The following is a 25,442-nucleotide window of genomic DNA, read 5'->3' on the forward strand; positions in this document are numbered from 1 at the left end:
AGGAGGGGAGGGGGGGGGTGAGTCCTTGTGAGTCAGACAGACTGCATCCTGTGCCAGGGTTGCCCAAAAACACAGAGCTGAGACGTAACACTCTGGACGTAAGGTCACACCTTTTTGCAAGAAATTGGCCACGTATCGCTCTTGTTTTTCTTGGTCAGTACACCAGGTGGGGGTAGACCAAGGCTTCCTGCTTCTGTCAGAGGTGCATTTTTATGTACCATGAAAAAAGTGTGCTAGACCTCTAGGCAAAATGCCAGATGTCATAGATATGAGCTACTGTGTACCCCTTGGTGAAAGCTTTATTCAATTCTGGTGTGCACCACGTGCCCAGGAGGGCCCTCTCTTCACCGTTGTGGTCGCACTTTTGCTGTCTTGTTTCTGCGCAGAAGCGGCACAGCATGAACATAAGTTTCCTGTTCACCCTGGTGGGTAGCACGGGGAAAAAAAGGTTTTGCAGTGGGTACAGTTTCACTCTGGCTGTTCCAAATTAGCTCGACAGGGGTTGGAAATTGTCATGAATGATTTCAGGGTGTCCGGTTGGGTATTCCTTTGTTTTGTTTTTAAAGGGGTAAAGACTGCTAAAATCGTAATAGTGTATTTGTTCGCCGGGTTTAATTTGGTAATATAGACAGATAGCGCTATGGTCTGCAGTTCCAAAAACATAAACCTGTACATGGGCATGCAGACAGAGGCCAGCGTGATGTATTGGAAAGGATCTATGCAGCGTACTATGTTTTGGAGTTCACCATCTACTTTCACTCGGTCTACCCGCCGTGTCATTTTCATAATCTCATCCCTGTAGAGGCAGCAGGCCTCTTTCAAAGTTTTACGTCCTGCTGGCAATAATAGGCCGGCTCCTCCTGCATGTCAAAGGTCTTATCGCGGTTATTCTGATACCATTCTAAACACTGTCCTCTCTCACCGGACATCATGTTTTCAATGCTGTAGTAGTCCACCGTTGGGAGAGACCCCACAAAATTTTGGTTTTCTGCCATGTTAAAAAAATGTGGGAAATAACCTTTGCATCCTTCAAACACCATCAACTGTGGAAGTCTGCTAAGTTTCATTGGCAAACAGTTTAAAGAATCTATGAAATGGGTGCCTTGCCTGGTCACTTCAGTGCACATGAGTTTACCGCCCTGAGTGATTAGTTTCATGCCCTTTTCTTCCTTCAATAACTGGCTGATAATGAAGTAACCAATGTAGCCTTTGGCATTGTGAGCTATGAAGGTGTAGTCCTTGAACTTTTTATCCATAAAGACTTTAATAAAATCAGACGGACACTCTTCGCCCTTAAACTCCCAAGTGCTTTCTGGCTTTTTGGGCTTAGCTTTACAAGCCTTTTGGTGGTTTTTGCCTGCGGTTTTCTGAGGTTTTTTCCCCCCTCTCTTCAGCTCCATTGCAAAAATGTAGTTGGGCACATGCATACCCGTCTCCTGCACACATGCAAAATCATAAAAAATGTATCCCTCACCTTCTTCAGGCTCTTTAATCTGATGCATGAAGCACCAGTGCTTGTGATTTTCCCATAACACTGTTTGCACTGCTACCCTTTGCACTCGTGCTTTTTGTCCATGTAAGATTTATGCTCATCGTACAGAGTTTTAGTCAGACATTCAATCTGCTTTTCAGAGGCCAGGGCCACGTGCCTTTCTAAGCACTCTTTGGAACAACAGAACAGCTTGCAATTAGGGCACCTCTGTGTCCTGCCCACGTTTTCAGAGCAGTTCAGGCTCAGGCAAAGACGACATCAGAACCTGCACAAGTGGCAGTGGCTGTACAATGTCTGACAAAGATCACAATAATTTCTCATGCCAAACAACTTTTTCACATCCAAAATACCATAATAATGTTCACCATGCAGCAGAAGAAAACAGGTGTCGGGGTATCTCGGTGAGTCCTGTGTTTTAGATAAACTCCACCAATTTTTTTTCCTTCTGCATCACTATGTGAATGTTAACCTGCTCAAGGTCTTCAAACAAAGGTACTTGATGGAGCATAACCTTTTGATGCCTAATTTCCTATGCAGTTCTTTGGCACCATCCTGCAGTTTGGCATCTCTGGCCCCTCTATGTTTTGTAACAGCCAATAGACTGCCTGCAAAGCACAGGTTAGTATCATAGGTATTTGAGTCGATTAAATACTTTCTCTTTCTAGCAATGATCTGGGAATAGGGGATAGAGTTTTAACTCTACAGCTCCCACCACCCGGGCCTCTCACATCAACCACAACCAGCCAAAATGTCGAATTGAGCAATATTTCTCTCTCGCTTTGTAATAGATTACTGAACCACTCTAAAAACAGCTCTGGGCTCATCTTGTTTAAATTAATAGATCAAGAGTATAAACAGTTTGCCATGCTACGTGCCTGAATATGAAACTGGGCATAGTCATTGCTTATGAATCTCTGGCGGAGTTCTGCTACAATTACTTCTACCCCTCTGCTTATGGTTTCATATGCCACATGTAATGGCACACACTCCAGATGCACAAAATAGAACCCCTCAGTGTACCCCATGCCCCCAAACCTGGCTACAGACCACTCTTGCCTTCTCACCCGCACCCCACTGCCACCCCATAGGCCATGCCTGTGCCCCGGGGGCTAGAGCAGTCTGAAGACTGAAATGTCATAACTGTACCACGTGGTCTATGGCAGGTCTTGCAACATGAGGGGGTGGGCTTCAGTGGTGCTGCATGGACTGTCCTTCTGATTCATAGATTCATAGATGTTAGGGTCGGAAGGGACCTCAATAGATCATCGAGTCTGACCCCCTGCATAAGCAGGAAAGAGTGCTGGGTCTAGATGACCCCAGCTAGATACTCATCTAACCTCCTCTTGAAGACCCCCAGGGTAGGGGAGAGCACCACCTCCCTTGGGAGCCCGTTCCAGACCTTGGCCACTCGAACTGTGAAGAAGTTCTTCCTAATGTCCAATCTAAATCTGCTCTCTGCTAGCTTGTGGCCATTGTTTCTTGTAACCCCCGGGGGCGCCTTGGTGAATAAATACTCACCAATTCCCTTCTGTGCCCCCGTGATGAACTTATAGGCAGCCACAAGGTCGCCTCTCAACCTTCTCTTGTGGAGGCTGAAAAGGTCCAGTTTCTCTAGTCTCTCCTCGCAGGGCTTGGTCTGCAGGCCCTTGACCATACAAGTTGCCCTTCTCTGGACCCTCTCCAGGTTATCCGCATCCTTCTTGAAGTGTGGCGCCCAGAATTGCACGCAGTACTCCAACTGCGGTCTGACCAGCGCCCGATAGAGGGGAAGTATCACCTCCTTGGACCTATTCGTCATGCATCTGCTGATGCACGATAAAGTGCCATTGGCGTTTTTGATGGCTTCGTCACACTGCCGACTCATGTTCATCTTGGAGTCCACTAGGACTCCAAGATCCCTCTTCACCTCTGTGCCACCCAGCAGGTCATTCCCTAGGCTGTAGGTGTGCTGGACATTTTTCCTCCCTAGGTGCAGCACTTTGCATTTCTCCTTGTTGAACTGCATCCTGTTGTTTTCTGCCCACTTGTCCAACCTGTCCAGGTCTGCCTGCAGCTGTTCCCTACCCTCCGGCGTGTCCACTTCTCCCCATAGCTTTGTGTCATCTGCAAACTTGGACAGAGTACATTTGACTCCCTCGTAGTCATGATGTCATGTACTGTGTGGTGATGGTGTCACACACCATGTGTCTGGAGGGCAGGGGTGGAGTTACTGATGTCACACACCATGTGACTGGGAGTGGGGGCGGAGTTGATGATGTCACACATGATGTGACTGGGACAGGGCAGGGCTTGTGATGTCACACATCACGTGCCTGGGGCAGGGGGTGGGGTTGGCGATGTTATGCACCACGTGACGGGTCAGGGGGTGGAACTAGTGACATCATGCACCATATCAGGGTAAAGGGGGTAGAGGTGAAGGAGGCAGGACTTCTGGTCCCACCCACCTGTCACGTTTGCTTTGAAGGTCCATGAGCCTATGTACTACTTGCCGTTATGCGGTCGCCACACCAACCACACGGTCATATAGACCAAAGCCCTCTATAAACAAATAGAGCAGACCTACCCTGCTCTATCCAATCATACACATGACAAAACCTTCAACTTCCCACACAAAGAAAAAAGCAAAAAGCAGCCTGGTGAAGGCCCAGGGCATGGCACAAGCTGGGAGTCACAGTCCGAAACCGAGCCTGCCCGGTCACCCAGACCGGTCATGACATCAGAGCATGTATTGAAGATGGCCATCCTCCACATGACACAGTGCTCCCTCAAGGGCCCAATTTGACTCTGTGGTACTGTGATCACTTGTGGGGGCTCCCTTTTTCTTGGTGTCAGGTCTGTGTAGACATTGTAGGGTGCTTTGTGATGGGGTTCTTGCAGGGACACAGTCATTTCCCTTTTCCTTTTTTAGTTAGGCTAAAAGTGACAAAAGAGGAAGATATAGAAGTTTGGTGCCTCCACAGGGATCATAGGACTTGTGTACTGCAAGAGATTAAATTAGTGCATAGCTATATTGGTTTGCTAAAATCTTCTTAGTTAAAAATGTTTATGTGTGGTACTTTGTTTCTGAGCTGTACACAGCTACAGGGAATAAGTCCCACAAGCCTTTAGAAGAAACAAAAAGGAAAAATCGCCTTCTTGCTTCAGTCCTTTTCTACAAGGCATGACTGAAGTCAGTGGCACACTCAGAAATCTGTATGGATTTACTTCAGTCAGTTCAGTGAAAGAGTGAGCAGAGAAAGACCTCTGAGTTATCTGTGCTTTTGCGGATATATATTAATGGTTGGTGCAAAGGAGATATGACAGATCCGTTGGGCAGGATCTGTCATTTGGACATGAGCAAAGAATCTTGGTAGGGGAAGCTTGAATATGAGACAAGATGAGGAAACTTCCACGAAGACAATTTCAGTAAGTTTGTTGTATCGGTGAAGTGTCTTGTATTAGTAAGATGCAGAGGAGATTTAGGAATATAAAAGTTGGAAAACCTGGCTACCTACGTCATACTGAATATAAGATCTAAGCTAAGAGAGTGAATGAAGACATTTTCAGGGTCTTACTTTTAATTCAGATAATGTTCTACAGTTGATTGCAGGGGAGTGTGGGTAGGTGGGGAACCTGTGTCAAATTCAGCTTTTTATACAATATATAGGGTATATTTGATCTCACAACTTAAACTGGTTTCTGCTGGATGAAGGTTTTCCAGTGAAATTGATTAAAAATATAGATTTTTAGTAAAAAAAACAAACCAACCAAACAACTCCCCCCCAATGCTTTATTTATGGTAAATATTTTGTTCAGTTTTTTAAAATGAAAAATCAAACAATTTCCCTTTATGTAGGATCTTTTCTAGGGGAAATGTTTGTTTAAAAATCAAATGGGGGGGGCAGATAACCAAAAATATTCTACTTTCTTATAATGATACGTTGAAACTCTAATAAGGAGAGCTTATTGATGGGAATATCAAAACCATTGATTCTATTACTTTCCTCCTTACCATTTCTCTTATTCTACTATTAACAGGTTTTGCAAAATGTGCTAAGGAAAATGTCCAACTGGACCATTGTAACTGAGTTCCTCCTCTTGGGATTTTCTAACACTCGGCAGCTGCAGATCTTACACTTTTTCATCTTTCTAGTAGCATACCTGGCAGCCCTGGTGGGGAACCTCCTTGTTATCACTGTTGTAACTATGGACCACAACCTCCACAGCCCTATGTACTACTTCTTGGTGAATTTGTCCATCCTTGACCTTGGATCCATCTCTGTCATTGTTCCCAAGTCAATGGCCAATTCTCTCTTAAACACCAGGACAATCTCCTATTCTGGATGTATGGCTCAGGTCTTCCTCTTCTCACTCTTTGGAATAGCTGATCTTGCCTTCCTCACCATCATGGCATATGACCGGTACATTGCCATCTGCAAGCCACTGCATTATGAGACTATAATGAACAAGCAAGCTTGTATTCAAATGGCTGTCGGTGCATGGGTCAGTGCTACACTCCATTCTTCACTGCATGCTGGGGGCTTGCTGAGCATACCCTTCTGCCGCTCCAACGTAATCAACCAGTTTTTCTGTGAAATCCCCCAGCTCCTCAAGCTGTCCTGCTCTGATGCATACCTCAGAGAAGTGGGGGTTATTGTATTTAGTATGTGTTTAGTTTCAAGCTGCTTTGCTTTCATAGTTGTGTCATATGTTCAGATCTTACCTACAGTACTAAGATTGCCCTCTAAAGGGAGTCGGAATAAAGCTTTCTCTACCTGCCTCCCTCACCTCATTGTGGTCTCCTTGCTTGTGAGCACTGGCATCTCTGCCCATATTAAACCCACTTCTAGTTCCCCCTCAGCACTGGATCTTTTTGTAGCTGTTTTGTATTCTTTGGTGCCCCCATTGATGAATCCATTCATTTATAGCATAAGGAACAAGGAGCTAAAAGATTCTGTGAGGAAACTGATCCATAGGAGAAAGTTTGATAATAATAACAAATTAATTTCCCTCTCATGATGGTAGTTCAGTTGTATTATTCATAACAGTTATACTGAAGTGATGCCAGTATTATTTCCATGAAAACATAATGTGTGATCAGTTTATTAAAAAGCAAATTTTAGTGTGGTAAAAATATTACATAATGGAAACCAGATCAGTGGACTTTTCATTTCTGCATTCTCCCTCTCTGGATATCCCTTTTGAAGTAGCACACACCTATGTTATTTAGGCATTGCCTGTAAATAGAAAATAAAAGAGCTATAGCTATAGCAAGTGCCTGATAGGTATTACGGTCTTCCTAATTTGGAGAATAAAATACCTTTTTGCGGGACCAGTGATTTTTGTGTTTTCCTTTCTAGTTTATCTTCACCATGTCATGTGATTGATTCATGGAATAATTTTGTATGAAGCTACAATGGATGATGGTAGCTATCAAAGGAATAGAGGATAGGACACAGGATTTCATTTAATTCATTTTTGTTAAAACTTAACATTTTCTTTCAGAAATACCCTATTTTGATTTAAAGAGTTTAGATGGGGTTTTTTGGGGAGAGGATTTGAAGAGAAGCAATATTGTTTAAATCCCTTTGTACTGAGATTCTCAGTCTGTCAACTCTTAGGGTTTCCCAGTGTTTTTGTTTTGTTTTTTACTCTTGGTGGGTCTTTACTGTGTTCCTAAAAATGTGTTATTGTGGGCATAGAGTCTTTTTATCTATATGGCTTATTACATATTAATCAGAATTAATAAATATACGAATGCTATGCCCCTTTTATTATGGTGAAAAGGCTGTTTGGAAGACAATAACTTTGCAGTGCTCTCTAAAGGGAATTTCTCTCTAAATAATAAATTACTTGGGATTTAACCATCTATTTCAAATGGTTAAGACTTGGGGCAAAGTGCTGTTTCTTGGAGGGGTAAGTTACTGTACTGCTTTTATTTGCTGCTTGAAGAAATTGGTTAGGGCTCTCACTAAATCTAGCTTTTCCAGCAACTTAAGGATACAGTGTACCATATTCTGGGCCTCTGCCCCTTGGGCCTGCAAAGATTCTTGCAAGATGTCTAATATTCTCAGGGTTGCCAGCCATACAACACTTCAAAAGGGGAAGAGCTGATTGATGATGGTGAAATCTCCCAAATGGCAAATTATAACCAGGGAAATAGCTTGTCCCAAATTTGGGGTTGCCCAGTTAGAAAGCTTCACAACATCCCCTAGAACATTCAGTTGAATCTCTCAGCTGCACCATCTGTCTGGGGAGGGTAAACTGAGCCCTTCACCAAATGGACTTTAAAGAGTGCGCAGACCTCCTGCAGAAGCCATGAAAAAAACAATGCCCTGTTTAGATAACACCGCTAACCTCTTGGGAAGAGGGTATTTTCAATAACTGAGGCAACCACTTTGGCCAAAGCAGAGTGGATGGCTGCTGCTTCTGGATATGTGGTGGCATACTCTACCAGCACAAGAATTAACCAGTAGCCACTCACAGTTGGCTTTAGTGATCTGGCCAGGTCCATTCTCACCCACTCAAATGTGGTACTAACCAGTGGGAGGTGCCCTAACGGACTCTGACTGGGGCTGGTTCAACTAGCTGGCATTCTGGACAGGAAGCACCAGACATTTTGATGTCTTAGAAGACTCCCGGATAGAAGAACTTCACAAATGCGCTGCCTTGTTTTTCTCTACCCCCAAGTGACTCACTCAGTGTATGTCACTGGCTAACGGCAACACCTGTTTTCAGTGCTGTTTTGGTACAAACAATTGGTATAGCCAATACCTATAGTTTAGTCTCTTGTAGCCCTAGTCAAAAGGTTCCCCTGTAACTCAAAATGAGGATTCTGAGATGTCATGTTTGGGTCCATCATGAACCCATTGGTGTGATACAAACAATCATAATAGCGACAAACTCCTTCCTTTGACTTTGAAAGAAATCAGGAGATTCTTCTATCTGCTCCAGTACCTCTGTTGGATGGTTTCTCAGGTTTGGGGCCCCTTCAGCTTTTCCCAGGGTTGTCCAAATCACATTGTAAGCCTAGGTCTCCCACAACATCTTCCCCTGGCCATGAGTGTGTTTTTTGTGTCCCTCCCTCCACTGTTCACAGCAACATTTGGGATGGCATCCAAACAGCTTGAGATCAACAAATGGAAATATTTTCTTTAGCTGCTGCTCAACAGAAAGGGAAAGGGTCAAATTAAACTAATCTCTCAGCAAAAATAACACTTTGGCCATTGTGTCCCATTCTCTTCCAGTCACTACCTAGTGGATCAGGTGGCCAGACACAGCACCAACAATCCTAAACTCCTGTTCTCTAATAGCTAGGCTCACTGTAACTGTGGGGTATGGCCTAACAGCACCATGAATACATGCTGTTACCCAAGGACTGTCCTGCGAACAGCCTGCAAACTGCTTCCCCTTTTTGCAGTCCTTTTCACTGGCTCCCTGGACATTAATTACTATTGGAAACCAATTATTCATTAGAGGCAGATTATTTATCTTTTTTTTTATTATCATTATTGTAGACAAAGCTAATTGGGCTCATTGTCCTCCCAAGATACAAGATACAAAATAACACAATCATCAGGCAACAGGACACACACCAAGCAGGCCCAGCCAAAGGCCACAGAGATTGAGGCAGGGACCATAGGAAGGCAGACACTAAGGGAGGGAGGTTGAGTTGTTTACCTTTAGGAAAAGGTATTACCCAAATACCAAAACTTCATGCTAACTCTCTTGCTGGACCTATTGTACAAAATGAACTGAATGCCTGACAGTAGCCAATTCTCACTGAGCCCAAAATCATGACTGTGTAGTCTTTTGTATCTTCAGAGTACAACAAGTCCAAGTAGCAAAATAGAGGCAAGCACCCAGAACCCAGCCATGACTTTGTGCTCTTTTGTATCTTCAGAGTACACCGAGCTCTTTTGTATCTGGACAGTGTGCAACGGTCTGATACTGGAGAGTACAGAACAGTCATTTACTACAGGAAGTACATGGAATTCAAAGTTTTTGGCAAGATTTGATGTGCCTTTGAGTTATCTAAAAGAAAAGAAAAGGAACATTACATCCATCGTTTTTCAAAAGAGTTCAGAAAGCATTCTTCACTAAGTAGATGCTTGGACTACCTGAACATTTCTAATTTTTCAGCATTTCAGAGTCTTGCACAGTATAGGCAAGCACACAAGTGTTCTAGGCCAGGAGCCAGAGCACGTAGGCACTCTGGAAGTAGGACACACACAGCATGCTTCACAGACAGTTCTCACTCTGACCAGAGAAAATATCATTCAAATTATTGGTAAGTAGTAGTAGTACGTTAATATTAAAAAAAATTACAAATTTAAAATTAGACATGTATGTTCATTTCCTTCTATATTAACTCACTACAGGCCCTTTTTTTCACTGTTTAGACACTATTCACATTGTGGAAGAGGGGGGTTAATTTTTTCTTGCACCAGCTAAAACTGTTATCAGCAGTATGATTATAAGCATCATTCTAATTTTTTTTCAGTGTTAATAATCTACAGATAATACTTATTTCAGCCAGCCATGGAGGCAGGCAGGCAGGGATACTGTTGGGGAAAAATCACACCTTTTAAACCAAGTCTCTCACAAATGTAGGCTCCCCACCACACAGAACACCAGCCCCCCCCCCCCACACACATCAAGCCCCTCCCTCACAGAAACCTTTTAAAGGGCCAGTGTGCACAGCACTTTGGATGATGCATTCATCCCCAAAATGTGCACACTGCACTCTATGCATTATACATAAGGGGTCTTGTATGGAAAATTACAAAACTGAGGATCAGAATGACATTCATCCTACTTACAGTCTCACCTGTGAATGGGCCTTACCAACTTGAACTGTCCTGGTCCCATAACCTAACATGAGCCAGCCATGAGCATAATACGCTCTCAAGAGTTCCCTCCTTGATACCTTTACTAGATATCCATCCAACAAGGTATCACTACAACATACACCAGGCGCTGGATTTCATAGATTTCATAGACATTAGGGCTGGAAGGGACCTCGGAAGATCATCGAGTCCAGCCCCCTGGCCAAAGGGCAGGAAGCCAGCTGGGGTCATAGGATCCCAGCAAGATAAGCATCCAGTTTCATCTTGAAGGTGTTCAATGTAGGCGCTTGAACCACCTCCAGTGGCAGGCTGTTCCAGACCTTGGGGGCTCGGACAGTAAAGAAATTCTTCCTTATGTCCAGCCTGAAACGGTCTTGTAGTAGTTTGTGACCATTCGACCTCGTCATCCCTTGGGGCGCTCTGGTGAACAAACGTTCCCCCAGATACTGGTGGTCACCCCTGATAAACTTGTAGGTGGCCATCAGATCACCCCTGAGCCTGCGCTTTTCCAGGCTAAAGAGCCCCAGGGCGCTCAGCCTGTCATCGTAGGGTCTGCTTCCCTGACCTGATCAGAGGATCATGTGCGTGGCTCTTCTCTGGACTCTCTCAAGCTTCTCCACATCCTTTTTGAATTGTGGAGCCCAAAACTGGATGCAGTACTCCAGCTGTGGCCTCACCAAGGCCAAGTACAGGGGGAGAATGACGTCCCGGGATTTGCTTGAGAAGCATCTATGGATGCAAGCCAGCGTTTTGGTCATTTTACTAGCTGCAGCATCGCATTGCAGGCTTATGTTCATCTTGTGGTCCATGATGACCCCCAAGTCTCTTTCTTCCATAGTGCTAGCCAACATAGCACTGCCGAGCCTATAAGGATGCTGTGGGTTTTTTTTCCCAAGGTGGAGAACCTTGCATTTATCGGCATTGAACACCATCAGATTCTCATCCGCCCACTTGCTGAGCCTGTCCAGGTCAGCTTGGATCACCCGCCCGTCTTCTGGTGTGGATGCTTTGCCCCAAAGTTTGGTGTCATCGGTGAACTTGGCCAGTCCGCTTCTGACTCCAGTGTCCACATCATTAATGAAGATGTTGAACAGTATGGGTCCAAGGACAGAGCCCTGGGGGACCCCACTGGTCACAGGACACCACGATGAGTGACTCCCATCAATTACTACCCTCTGGGTCCGACCCCGGAGCCAATTTTCCAGCCAGTGGATCGTGGAGGACCCAAGGCGACAATTGGCCAGTTTCTCCAAGAGACGATCATGGGACACCAGATCGAAGGCTTTTTTGAAGTCAAGATATATGACATCAATCTCTTCTCCCTTGTCCAGGTGATAGGTCACCTGGTCGTAGAAGGAAATGAGATTGGTCAAGCAAGACCTACCCGCAACAAACCCGTGCTGGCTATCCCTTAAGATGTTGGCGTCGGCCAGTCCATTAAGGATGGCCTCCTTAATAAACTTTTCTAAGATCTTGCCTGGGATAGAAGTCAGGCTGATGGGCCTATAGTTAGCCGGATCCACTTTCCTCCCTTTCTTGAAGATAGGCACCACATTGGCCTTCTTCCAGTCTTCGGGCACTACACCAGAGCGCCAAGAGTTTTCAAAGATCCGTGCTAGAGGCTGGGCTATGATGCTGGATCATGGCACCCTTATTCCAATGTTTCCTTACTGCCATGCCCAAGTCATTATGGCAATCTTGTGTCATGCTTTGGAGAGGGCCTTGTCCTTGGAGCATAGTGTAATGGCTTCTCTAATTCCAACTCTGTCAACTTGATATAAGAACTATATACAACTTCAAGTTTCTCATTCATCATTCATATGCATATTCCTTTCAAACCTTATCCATACTCATATATTCCAAGTCTACTGGTTTCCTGTTTAACAATTCTTCATTCAACTTATCTTTCACTCTTCTCTCATTTTTATTTATCTCATACAATCTTATTAATTGCCTCCTCATCTGACACAGCCATATCATTATTAGAATGCTCATCAGACTCAATCCAACTTGACCACCGACAATTAATTCAATTGGATGTAACAAGCCATTAAAGATGCCTGAAACAGTGGGTGACCACCCGAACACGGTTTCCCACCATAGATGTGTGGTGGCTGCAACTGTATCCAACATTTTTACAATTCAGGAATTGTTATGTAATATCGACACATACATGTGTTGCACTTTCTCCAAATTTACTTCTAGCAATTATGCAATCTTGTCATGTATTATCATCTCCCTTAACACAGAAATTTATTCCAATATGAGTTGCTTGAAGCACTGTATACACAGATAAATTACTTGCTATTGATGAATTATACCTCATCGGTATCCACATATCTATATCACAACCCTTAACATGTGAAGTCTTACACATACAAAAGGTTTGATTATACTCTAAAATACTGACTATGTACCAATAGTTTGAAATAATATGGTCACATCCAGTGCTAATGCATATGCATTGATAATCCAAAACATATATATGGTCGTAGTTTCCTTATATCCTTTCATGACATGGAAATTACACTGACATATTTTGTTGACTATTGCAAGTGTCCTATATACGTTCATAGGTTCCTTCACAAATAATACCATTCCAGTTTCTATCACAATGACTTACATCTGTGGTGTCAGTAGACCCTTGGATTATCCAATGGGAATGTTTACTTATTCTCCAAATGGCTCCATTTATTCTTTTGTCTATATAAACAGTTAGATATACTTGGTGGACCTTGGCTTTAGATATAGTATAGATAGCTGCTAAAATAGCCTTTTGGTGAGGACAATATTCAAAATAGTCAAGTGACCATTGTTTTTGTAAGTCCATCTCAGTTTTGGTTGCCACTCTTGCAAGTATCCAGCTGATTTCAGCGGGAATAATTCACATGTATTCTTGCTGGAGAATTCCACTCAAGATATTTTGCACCCATCTTTCTGCTTGTGCACAAGTTACAGCCATACCAGTATAATTTTGGGCATCTTCTAGTGTTCTGAGGGTTAATAGTTGTTCTAGTTGTGAAAACTTATGCCATGTTGGTAAAACCTTCGCATTATTGACTGCTTGTCTGCCCAGTTCTAATAGGGAGGATGTTATTGGACCCCTTTATTCTCGTAATTGTTGTGCAGCTCAGAATAACTTATTCATCATGACCTCAGGGTTAGCTGTATTTAAGACACGAGTCCCATTTCAATGCTGCCAAGGACACTTCCTGTGTTCTGTGGCTTCTGATAGGATCTATTCAATTCAATAGCCTGTGACAACCAATTAATCCATCCCTCTGTCAGGGTTGGAACAAAAAACTTGCATTCGGGTTGGATGGCTTCCACACTATTTACATCAATATTCAATTTAACTTGTCAATACATATACATTGTTTTGGTGATTAAGGTAATTTTATGTGCATTTTGAACATAGGATGTACCTGCCTCAAAAAGGATCGGTGTAGGTTCAACATCCACCCAGAACAAGTCAGCAAAGTTATTCTGTTGGGTGAACCACTACCATCCTGTCTGATTATAATCTACCTTGATATACCATTTCCTATACTGATATCTTTGATTCATGGTTCCAGTGGAATTTCTACACTCATCCTGATTTACATTGTTAGACCCAGACTCCATGCAGCACCCAATGACTAGGGAGATGACAGTCCAATTGCCCATGGATCCTGGTACTCATTAGCCAGAGCAAGCAGGGAGCAAACACCAGCACACATTGCTCACAACAGTTTTATTCAGAATGGAGACAGCTACACCAGAAGTCCATTCCCACCTCATTCATTGCAGCCGTGTTTTGCTGTTTTCCAGAAAAAGCACCCTAGTTGATACCCCTAAAAAATGTATTTTATATATCAGAATGCCTCTCAAATTAGGGTTGGGGGACCCAACAAAGTGTGCTGAGCAAATGCATAGCAAGAATTTTCTCTGGCCCCAAAATGCTTAAAGTTCTTCTAAGCAAATGGCAAATATCAATGACACAAAGAAGAAGCAAAAGAAGAATGGCATTGGGCTATCATGGCACAGAAATGACTGTCCAGTTCAGGATGGGGACCATATAAATTAACTTATAATCACATGGCAGGCAGGACTCAGTGTGGATTCACTCTAGACAAAGCTGACTCTTGGGATGATGTCTATGTTTATGCTATATACACCAGGGAAGAGGAAAGGAGGATATGTTCACATCTTATTGACCAGCTTTTTACTGTAGTCATAAGTGCCATGTTCAGTGAACCTGCTCTTTCTGTGGCCTTGGTTTTTGCTGTGCTTCTTGCTTTTCCTGTTGTTGCTATTAAAAATCAAATAAAAGATGCTTCCAGCCAAAACTATCATGTGGGTTTCCTAGGATGGCTACTGTCTGAAGGCCTCAGATCCCTATTCAGCTCTCCATACTGGGCTTTTTCATTTGATTATATCACATTGATCTGCCAAATTGATAAAGGGAGATGGTTTCTAGTGAGACTTGAAATGGAGAGCCGGGGACAAAGAGAACGGAGGCATGAAGCAATCAAAAGGCAAGCATTCTAAGGCATTTCTGTACCAACAAAAATAATAATGAAATATGTTTTTATCTGAAATATTCTAAGGGTTTTGGTGTTCATATGTGTGTGTGTGTGTGTGTGTGTGTGTGTGTGTTTACACATAAGTACTTTTCCAGAACTTATTTTTATGCAAAAATATTTTCCCCAACAATAATACTTTCCACTAAATAAATTCCAGCACTTACACAAGGGCAGTATTGATAGTTTGTTCATGAGATGTTTCTGACATGAGATTCTCTCCCAATAGAATTGTTACACTGATCCTGACCATTACCCTTCTTCCTTTGCAGGCCTTGCACAGTGCGCCGCACACATGGGCAGGTCCAGTCCTCAAATCGGGAGGATGGGGAGGGCATGGTGATGCATCCTGCATTGGCTCTCTGGGCCCCCATGCAACTGTCTGTGTGTGGCTGGCCCTGCACAGAAGCCAGAAGGGCTCAACAGAGGGACAAGGCTGGGGACTGGGAGCCACATGGCAGAGAAACTTCACCACAGGACCGGCAAGGACAGGAGACAGTGCTGCAGGTGAGCAGAAACAGGGAGCAGGTGCTAGCCCTGCTGCCAGAGGCAGCCAGGCAGCAGTCCTATGGAGATGTCAGGACTGGACACAGAGGTACAACAAGATGCAGCCCTTTGCAATACTCACCTGTTGCCAAGCAGCTTTTCTGGCTAGGGGATAGGACTGGTAGAGGCAGCCTGGGTCCTGTCCAGAGGGGCATACAGGGCCTGTAGTGCTCCAAGGTCCTGGTGTGTGTATCCCAGGACATAAAATAGCTGCTGGCTTTCATAGCCTACAGCCAGGGGTTGCTACAGAGCAGCCCAGCCCTGGGGCAGGAGAGGCACCTAGGTAGGAGCTCTGGGGCTTGGCTCAGGGTGTCCCCCAATGGTTAGGCAGACCCAGCACTAAAGTTAGTGTTGGGTCATGTCTACACATGCATTTATGTGCTTTAATTAATCATGCCTAAATATGAATCCTGAATTTGAAGGTATCAAATTTAGGCAGGATTAGCCATTTTTACTGCACAGTAAGGGCACACATGTAGATGCATGCCTGTATTGTACAGTTAATTAGGCTAATGCATGTTAACGTATCTTGTGTAGACATGCCATTTAAAATGGGTATGGAGAAGTTAGCGGGGGTTCACAGGTGGCCGACCAAAGGATAAAGGCTTTGGGAGGTAAGTTTTATAAGGAAAGTTTGAGAGAACTGGGCAAGTTTAGTTTGCAGCAAAGGTGCTTAAGCAGGCTTAACATGGTATCAACATTCAAGTATTAGAAATGTCAGCATAGAGAGGAGGGAAAACAACTTTTTTTCACTTTCTTTGGGAGAAAAGGTTTAATTTGAAGCAAAATTCCTTAGTTTAGCAACCAGGGAAAAATCTTCCATACATTAGAATCCTAGGACAGTGGAGTAAACTGGCCAGGGGAAATTGTGGACTCTTGTTTATTAGAGATTTTAAGAAGAGGCTGGACAAGTGCTGGTCAGGGGTGATTTAGGCATAGCATTCCAACATTCATGCAGAGGGTTGGACCACATGACCCTTGGGGCATGTCCGATGCTATGAATGTGTGATTAAGATTTAAATTCAATTGCTAATTATTTGATGAGTCAAAGCAGAGTGCTGCAAATGATAAGACTCACAGATGGAATTGTCTTATGTCACAACCTCTTTTTTTTAATTTTCTTTGTGTGCGGGCCGGGCGCAAACCCGGGCCCTTGGTTGCGCTGCACGTGGGCTGTGGCCGGCAGCCAGGGCACGCCGGGTCGGAGAGGGCGGGCGCCGAGCTAGAATTAGGCACAGACACGTAACGGTTGATTTGAAGATTGTTTACTCACACCGAGATGGTCGTGGTGCAGGCTGGAAAACTTTCTTGAGTTGCGGTTACAAACAGAAAACACGAACAATCACGTGGAGTTTGCTAGGCTCTACGCAAACAGAACTCCGGATGTCCAGGACAAGGGCGCCTCAAATAGAAAACTCGTCGATACATCTTATAGAAAGTTACCGCTCGAAGACGGGAAGAGGTGGGCGGTGGATCAGGCCGCCAAACTCCTCTGAATAACACACAAGGTATCTATGACCCTGCCGCGCACCCAGAGTCCCCACGAGATGGATGCGGAGTCCTCTTCAGCTTGGGCGGAAACTGCTCAAGCCTCTTATACGGCTAGCAGGCCAATCGCTAGCCGCCACGTGGGAATAATTTAGCACTAGCCAATAACGGGACACAAATTTGCATACGAAGAGCGGGAACTCTTTGCACCGTGCATTTCTGTGTTGCAAAGAAAATGCACCCTGCAAAGACAGCTGCAAAGTGGCGGGAACTCTCCTTTGCACGCGGGTTCTCTGTGCAGCAGAACTCCTCCGTGCAATGAAGCTGTAAACCCACGGGGATATTTCTTAGTGCCGAAGCACACACAAAAAATCAAACCTGTGGGTCATGACACTTTGTTTTTCCTTTGGGAGGGCAGGAAGATGGACAGATAGATGTTAGGCCTACCCCAGTCCTTATGATGTCCTCATGTACTTGCGAATCCCAGTTTGTCAACTTTACTACTTTTTCCCTGCCCGTAATCTTTGGGCGAGATTACACATTATAATTAGCAGCTGCTGATTCTAAGGAAAGTTAGTCTGTGAAGTGCTTGTGATCATTCACACATTTGGGGACACTGTCCTCTAGGCCTGTGTGAATAGGCAGCTATTTGATTCAGCTTTGGATCCAGCTGCTTCAGATGCCAGCGATCTGATTTGACGCTCTGGATTGGTTTTCCACTTTGATTCGGTCAAAGCAGCTCCAAACCTTCGGAGCTGCCTTGGCGATCTAGCCATAGGGTATAATGGGGAACCAATGAAATATATATAACTTTGTTGTTTTTTGCCTGATTTGGATGAAACTTGCAGAGATGGTAGCCTCTGCTGAGATCATGAAGATTGCCAAGTTTCAAGAAGATAGGTGAAGAGGTTTGGGGGAACTGCCTCTCAAGATGCTGACAGGCAAAACTCGTGACATAGATGACCCTGTGGGTGTTAAGGCACAGTGAGATGAAAACTGCAGGGGTGCTGGCCCCACACTGAGGCCACAAAGTCTGCCAAGTTTCAAGGAGATAAGTACAGGGATTTGGGGGGAACTGCACCTCAAGCTGCTGACAAGCAAAACTTGTGACATGGGTGACACTGTGTGTGTTAAGGTGCAGCAGGGTGAAAGCTGCAGGTGTGGTGTCTCCTGCTGAGGCCACAAATACTGAAAAGCTTCAAGAAGATAGGGATAGGTGTTTGGGAGGAACTGCACCCCAAATTCTTGAAAGCAAAACTCCTGTCACATCTACGTGTTACAGCACAGGGACGTGAAAACTGCAGTGATGGTGGCTCCTGCTGAGGCCACAAAGCCTGCCAAGTTTCTAGAAGATCAGTGCAGGGTTTGGGGGGAACTGCACCTCAAGCTGCAGACAGGCAAAACACATGACATAGATGACCCTATGTGTTTTAGGGCGCAGCGGGCTGAAAACTTCAGGGGTGGTGGCCCCTGCTGAGGCCACAAAGCCTGCCAGATGTCAAGGAGATAGGTGCAGGGGGAGCCTGGCTTCTGGGGCCTTGCACCTCTGGCTGCTAACAGGCAAAACTCATGATGTGGGTGGGTGACAGTGTGTGTGTTAAGGTGCACCCTCACTGGTGCTGGGGCCTCTGCACAACACGGTAATGTGCCCCAGTGAGGTCTCCTCCCCCCCTACAGCCTTAGGGCTGATCCACCACTTTACATGACAACAGGTACAATAACTCAGCTGGCTCAACTCCAGTAGCATCAGCAGTGGCATCAAAGGTACCTACATGGAGCTGTCACAGAGCCTGTTGCTTTATAAAGGAATTGACAGAAAGAAGTAAAGATGGTGTGTTGTGTTGTGTTGGACATGTGATGTTACTCATGGTGTGTGATGGCTTATCTTGTGTTTTTATGTCTATATGTTTATTATGAAAAAAAGGAGTACCTAAAAAATGTATCTTTGGAAGCTTTAGGGTTGAAAACCCCTTTGTCAGGCTGAGGAAGCACCTGCAGTTGGTTCCTGGATAGAAGGAATAGTAAAGAAGCCAGAGGCTGGCCTGGCCCGCAATGCAGGCAGGAAAGCCAGTCAGTGAAAATGGAAATGGAGGCATTGGGGGGGGGGGGGGTGGGTAGGGGGAAAGGGGGATGTAGCAGCACAGGTAAAAGTGCAGAGGTGCCTGGGGTGTCAGATGTCCGGCTGGTCGCAGTGTGCCACAACTCCACAGTGTAGATTGAGTCCAAGTGTTTCTTTATGTACTACCTAGGAGGCTGATGAAGTGCAGTCCATAGGCCCAGCTCTGAAAAGTGGTTCCTACATTCAAACAAGCACCTGACCTCATCACCAGAACTGAAGCCAACTTCCTACAGCTCAAAACACAAAACCGGCCAACTCTCTCCAGTACCCCACCAAACTGCACACCAGAATCTAGCAAAGTCAACAAAACCCGACTACCTGTGGGGGTGCATTCCTCACCAAAAAAACACTCTGTCTCCAGTCTCTCAGGCCTGATCCTGACAGGGAACAAATCACAATGCAAAAGCTTTTCAGAGCAGGGCCTATGAACTGCACTTCATCAGCCTCCTAGGTAGTAGGTACAGAAACTCATGGACTCAATCTACACAGTGGAGTTCTGGCACACTGCGACCTGCCGGACATCTGACACCCCACGCACCTCTGCACTTCTACCTATGATGCTACATCCCTCTTTCCCCCCTACCCCACACCCCAGTCTGTCCCTCACCCCCCGATGTCTCCATTTCCATTTTCACTGACTGGCTTTCTTGCCTGCATTGCGGGCCAGGCCAGCCTCTGGCTTCTTTACTATTCCTTCCATCCAGGACCAACTGCAGGTACTTCCTCAGTCTGACAAAGGGGTTTTCAATGCAAAAGCTGGCATCCCGGGCAGCTAAGCTGAGCTCACCAGGAGCCTCACAACCACACTGCAACCAGCAAGCGTTAGGCCTGTCAAAGACATGACAGGCCTGGGCATTCCCCAGCCAGGACTTGGTGCGTGTGTGCGTTAGCTGGAGGTTATGGTGCCTCCTACCTGCCTTTAACCAGGAGATCATTGGTCCTGGCATTTACTACACCAGACCTCCCTACCCTGGCAGGGTGCAGTTTTAGTGGTCATGCCCAGGACTTGGGGCCTCCTCCTTCCCCATAGCCCCAGCCCATACCTCCAAGTTTGTCCTGGCAGGGGAGTGAGCTCAGCAGGGACATGTTCTTTCCCTGCTGGCTGCTGATGCAGTTAGTGCCCTCTCCAGCTGAGAGCGGGGCATTACTTGTCTTTTAAAAAACTCAAAAAAGGAAATCGGTGCAGACACAGCGAGGAGGGTGGCACTCAGTCCGTGTGCAGGTGGAGCTTGGGGAACCCCAGCACTGGGAGGTTCACCTTTAGGAATAACAGCTGATCCACCAATGTAGGATCCAAGCAGGTGTGGTGGGGTGTCACAGCATTCCCAGCAATGCTGAACACCCTCTTGCTCAGTACACACATCCCCTCGCCTCTGCACTTCGGCCTCCCTGACTTTATTAACCAGCACCTGCCTCCAGTGATTGAGGGTTTTGGGGCTGTCAGTGCACATGCTTCTCTTCACCCTCAGGTTGCACATGCCCACCATCATGTGGACTGTACTGGACTGCAAGGGATCCTGCTATCTCCTGATGCCCTCCTCCAGCTGCCTTGCCAGTGCCTGCACATCTGGTGACAGAGGCCTGCCCCAGCCAGGAACATGGATCCCCTGCAACTTCTCCATTTGGTTCTCCAGTTCCCTCACTATGGGGATCACCTGGCTGAGGAGGGCATCGCCAGCGCTAAGGGTCTTGGTGGTCTTGAGGAAGGTTTAAGGGCCACCAAGATCTGGGAGATGGTACCCTACTCAGCTCTGTTCAGGGGGGCGCTGATCCCAATCTCCCTGAGCAAGCCCATCTCATGGGTGGCCTTCTGTTGCTCCACCAGCAACTCGAGCATCAGGCATGCAGAGTTTCACCGAGTCTCCACATCCTGCATGATTTTGTGCTGCGGGATGCTCAGCTCTGCCTGTTTCTCCCACAGCATCTTGCCTTCCTTGATGCTGCGGTGGAAGTATCCCACCCCTTCCTGCATTTCAGAATAATCTGGCTTGTAGCAGTAGTGGTGGCAGAGCCATCACCGGCAGCCCTGTGCCCCTCCAAGGCATTCCTGACTATGAGGTGCAGCCTGTGTGCCACACAGCAGATACCAACAAAGGTGACATCGTGGGCAACCTTCACCATATTGGCCCCTTTGTCGACGACCATGAACCCACGGGTGAGCTCAGCCTGCCCAATGATCCACCCCTGCACCATGCAGTTCATGGCCCCCATGATCTCCCTTGCTATGTGGGACTCATCCAGCACGTTGACTTGTGGTAGAGCCCACTGACAGCCTGACTCATCACACCAGTGCCCTATGAGGGAGATGTCGGCATGATTGTCACCCCGGCTGCTCCAGATCTCGGAGGTGAAGTGAAAGGCTACCTGCAGCCCTGCCTTGAGCAGCTCCTCCCTCAAGTACTCCCTGCATGCCTCATACAGGGAGGGCACCACTGCCCTGCTAAAGGTGGTGTATGTAGGCACTTTGTAAAATGGGCCAGAAGTGCTATGAACCGCCTGAACCCTGGCCACTCAACTAGGGAGAAGGGCTAGCTATCTACAGCAAGCATCTCCCCAACAGTCTGGGTGATTTTACTCACCTTGGAAATGCACCTCACTTTCTGTCCACCTTTCCCCCACTGGTCCAGGGTGACCTGCCTCTGCTTTGGGGGGGAATGGGGCTTAGGAGCGAGCAGGGTACTTCCCTGTCAGCATGCTCGCACTGGTGCCAGGCTGATCAGGAAGAAGGACAAGGGGGTGCTGCCTCCTGAGAGCAGCATCACCATGGTGGAAAAGTGTCTCACATCCTTGCCACAGCTGATGTGCTTTCAGCAGTGCTGGCAGATGATCCCAGCTTTGCCATCTGCCAGTTCAAAATGCTCCCACACTACACTACTCCTCCGCTTCTGAGTTGAGGGTGAGGATCCTGCCTTATCCCACTCCCCAGCAGGCTGAGGCTCAACAGCAGGAGAAGCTGCTTCAGCTGAGCTACTTGCCTTCACAACCTTAACCTCCTTTGAGGTGCTGCTTTCTGGAGGAGACTTGGGTCTAGGGGAACTCTGAGAGGTGTGGAGCACAAACTGATTCCCCCTCAGTCCCCAGAATTGCTTGGAGCCAGCATGCTCAGCACCCCTGGTTCCAGCTCCAGCTCCTCCTCTGGCAGTGGGAGGCTCACGCTGAGAGATGACACTGGGGTGGAGGAGGCAGTGATTCCACTGCTGGTGCCCACTTCTGGACTGAGCGGAGGTGGTGCAGGTGCAGTGATGTCAGGTGCAGACACCGCTCCCACCGCCTGGCTTCCCTGGCAGCACAAGTGTCATGACTGTTTGGGAAGAGAAGGCATCTATGTTTGGGTGGGGGGCTTGCAGCTGTAGCTCTCCCCCTTCCCCCTCTCCCTCTCCTGCCAGAAGACCTGGCACCTGCCTTTCCAGCATGCTTTGTATTAATCTTTTCTGTGCTGCAAAAGGTCTCTCTGTGTGTGTCCATCCTTTTGTGTTGTGTGTTTTATTCCCTCTGTTGCATGTATGTACTAGACTCTTCTTTGATTCTTTGCTTCAGTAACAAGTGTTAAGAGCTACATAAAAAATGTGTGCTGTCTGTCTGTCTTCTCCTAAGAATATCTGATTTTTCTTCTTCTATGTGTGAATATTAAAAGAGCGTGTATGTGTGTGCATATGTGCGTGTGTGCAATCTGTGTGCCTCCCTTCAAAGTGATGGATCACGGTGGCAGGGAAAACACAGATTTCTTTTTTCAAAGTTTGCAAAAAAAAAGAGGGAATATAATTTGAAATAAATGAATTGAATAGTGGTAAGAGATGCTAAGCTCAGCTAAGTTAAGCTAAACACTACCCAATCCTTTCTAACAATAAAAAGGAGCAGGAAAGTTCAATTGCTGACTAAAGCAAGCCAGGCCGAGCTGCCTGCCTCCCTGCTACAGTACCTTTCTCACACAGTTTTCAAGAGAGAACAAGCTTACAAAAGGCACAGCACACCTGCAAACAGAGGCTTTTATGCTGTTTCTAGGTCCCTCCTCTCAGACACTGTCATTGGAAAGGAGCCAGAGAGAAATCCTTCTCACTGGCCACCTAGACATGTCAGTCTTCCCCACCCCGCACTGCTCCCCCACCCCACTCCCACTTCCTCCCCTGCTCCTCCTCCCTCTTCTAACTTTCTCTTTCCCCACACAGACAGCCCTCCAAAGTGGCCAAAGCATCTGAATCTTTTCCAAATTGGTTCAGAAGCTCCAAACTGATTCGGAAAGCCTAAAGAAGCCAGTGCTTCGATTTGGACATGCTGCTTCAGTGTCCAAAGCGTCCAAATCATTTCTGGATCTGAAGCATTATTGACTCCAAGATGAACATGAGCTGCCAATGCCAGACCGCAGCCAGCAAGGCCAGCCAGACCTCGTCATGCATCCAAAGGTGCATCGCAAGGCAGTCCAGATTGGTGATACTCTTCCCCTATATGACTTTGGTCAGGCCGCAGTTGGAGTACCGAATCCAGTACTGGGCGCTACACTTCAAAAGGGATGTGGCCAGCCTGGAGAGGGCTCAGAGGAGGGCCACCCGCTTGGCAAGAAGGCAGCAGGACAGGCCCTATGAGGAGAGACTGAGGGACCTGAACCTGTTCAGCCTCAGCAAGAGGAGGCTGAGGGGGGACCTGGTGGCTACCTACAAACTCATCAGGGGAGATCAACAGCAAACAGGCAGAGCCCTTTTCTCCCCAGCACCACCTGGGGTGACGAGGAACACTGGTCATAAGCTGCTGGAGCACAGGTTGAGGTTGGATATCAGAAGGCAATATTTTACAGTTAGGGTGGCCACAATCTGGAACCAACTTCCCAGGGAAGTGGTCCTCACCCCTACCTTGGGCAAATTCAAGAGGAGGTTGGACGATCACCTGTCCGGGGTCTTGTGAACCCAGCATTCATTCCTGCCTGTGGCAGGGGGTCAGGCTAGATGATCTGTTCAGGTCCCTCCTGACCCTAGCTACTATGAAACTATAAGCATGGTCCAAAGACTTGCACAGCTGTACTATCCTGTCTGATGTGCAATGCTCAGACCTACCACTACAGGGCTGCTGAGCAGCGGTGCAGCTAGGGGCTACATGTATACTCCATACCTGTCCTGCTCAACTTCTCCCTAAACAAGTTATAGGCCAGGAAAAAAGGGGGAAAGGGCCTCTCTGTGCCATGAGTATTGCCCTGTCTGCCTCCAAAATTTCTGCACTACCCCGCATTAGCTCCCAGATCCCTCCTCCACCTCTCTGATTGGCCCCTCCACCTCTGGATCACTGCCCTGCCACTCCAATCAGCCTAAGAGCAGTGGTGGCAGTGGCAATGCAGGGGGAACTCACACTTCTTTTCCCATCCCCCTTCCCGCTTCCTCTTGGGCTTCCTGCAGTTTGTGGCACCCCTGCATGCCCAGATACAGCCCACCCTGGGCCCTACAGCTTCCCAGCAGCTCCTCCCCACCACCCACCCTTCATCCTGGCCTCCCTCCAGTTGCAGATAAAGAAGTGAAAATAGCTTAATAAAATTCATGTGTACGCAGAGTAGTTGTTTGAAAAAAAATGAAGGAAATTAGGAAATAAAGAATATATAATTACAGAATAAACCCAAATAATGCCATTTCAATAAGTGATGCCAATGCCACTGATGGTGATGTAAACAGATAATTAACCAATGAAATGTGGATCCTAGCTGTGGTTAGAGAATTATATATATGGAGATTCTTAGACTGGGACAATGACTACTTCTTCGGGCCATATCCTACTTCACTTTATGAAACTAAACTACATATAATAGCCACAAACATAGAGTTTTTTACATTTGCACATAGCTTGGGCTTTCATTGCATTCTGTGATGAAACAGAATTGACTTACATGAGTACCTAGTGTAGGGCCTTCCTATTATTTACCTCTTGCATCAAAGCTGACACACTTTACCTTGCATTTCATAGCCTTTGATTAAATGGAAAAAAAGCCCAGCAGCTATCAGAATAGCTTTTGAAATGCCTATCAATAAAAGACCAGTCAAACACTTGATACAATAAGCAGACAGCTTCTGAAGCAGTTGAGTCAGGCCCTCTAGACAGTGGCAGTATCTCTGAGCCAGGTGATTTAAAAAGTCAAAAACAGAAGCTGAGAGATTATATTCAATTTCTAGTCTCAGCTGAAGCTGCTTTGCCTTTACATGTGTGTGTGTGTGTGTGTGTGTGTGTGCACGCACACATGCATGTGTGCATGCGTGCATGAACACATATTGGGGAGGGGTTTGAGGGTTATCAGCTGAGAGAAGTTCAGATGGAGAAGGCTAAGGCAAAAGTAGATGGAAGAAGAAAATATGGAAGAGTAGGATGTCCAGGTATCTATGCTAACAGGGAAAATGAAGACTTTTTGAATAGGCGTCAGGAGAAGCAGACACAGG

The 25,442-nt window shown here is 46.2% G+C and overlaps 1 protein-coding gene across 1 annotated transcript; it reads left to right on the plus strand.

Annotated features, from left to right (window-relative positions):
• Positions 1–5,533: 5,533 nt before the first annotated feature.
• On the plus strand, positions 5,534–6,490 carry LOC132245552 (olfactory receptor 14A16-like). Its single transcript, XM_059718143.1, has one exon. The coding sequence runs from the start codon at positions 5,534–5,536 to the stop codon at positions 6,488–6,490; it is 957 nt and encodes a 318-aa protein (XP_059574126.1).
• Positions 6,491–25,442: the final 18,952 nt, after the last annotated feature.

Source organism: Alligator mississippiensis, chromosome 15 (assembly GCF_030867095.1).
Source record: "Alligator mississippiensis isolate rAllMis1 chromosome 15, rAllMis1, whole genome shotgun sequence".
Lineage (NCBI taxonomy): Eukaryota > Metazoa > Chordata > Crocodylia > Alligatoridae > Alligator > Alligator mississippiensis.

Bases quoted from the DNA above. Each gene is read 5' to 3' on its own strand.
- LOC132245552 (XM_059718143.1), top strand. From the start codon at position 5,534: ATGTCCAACTGGACCATTGTAACTGAGTTCCTCCTCTTGGGATTTTCT.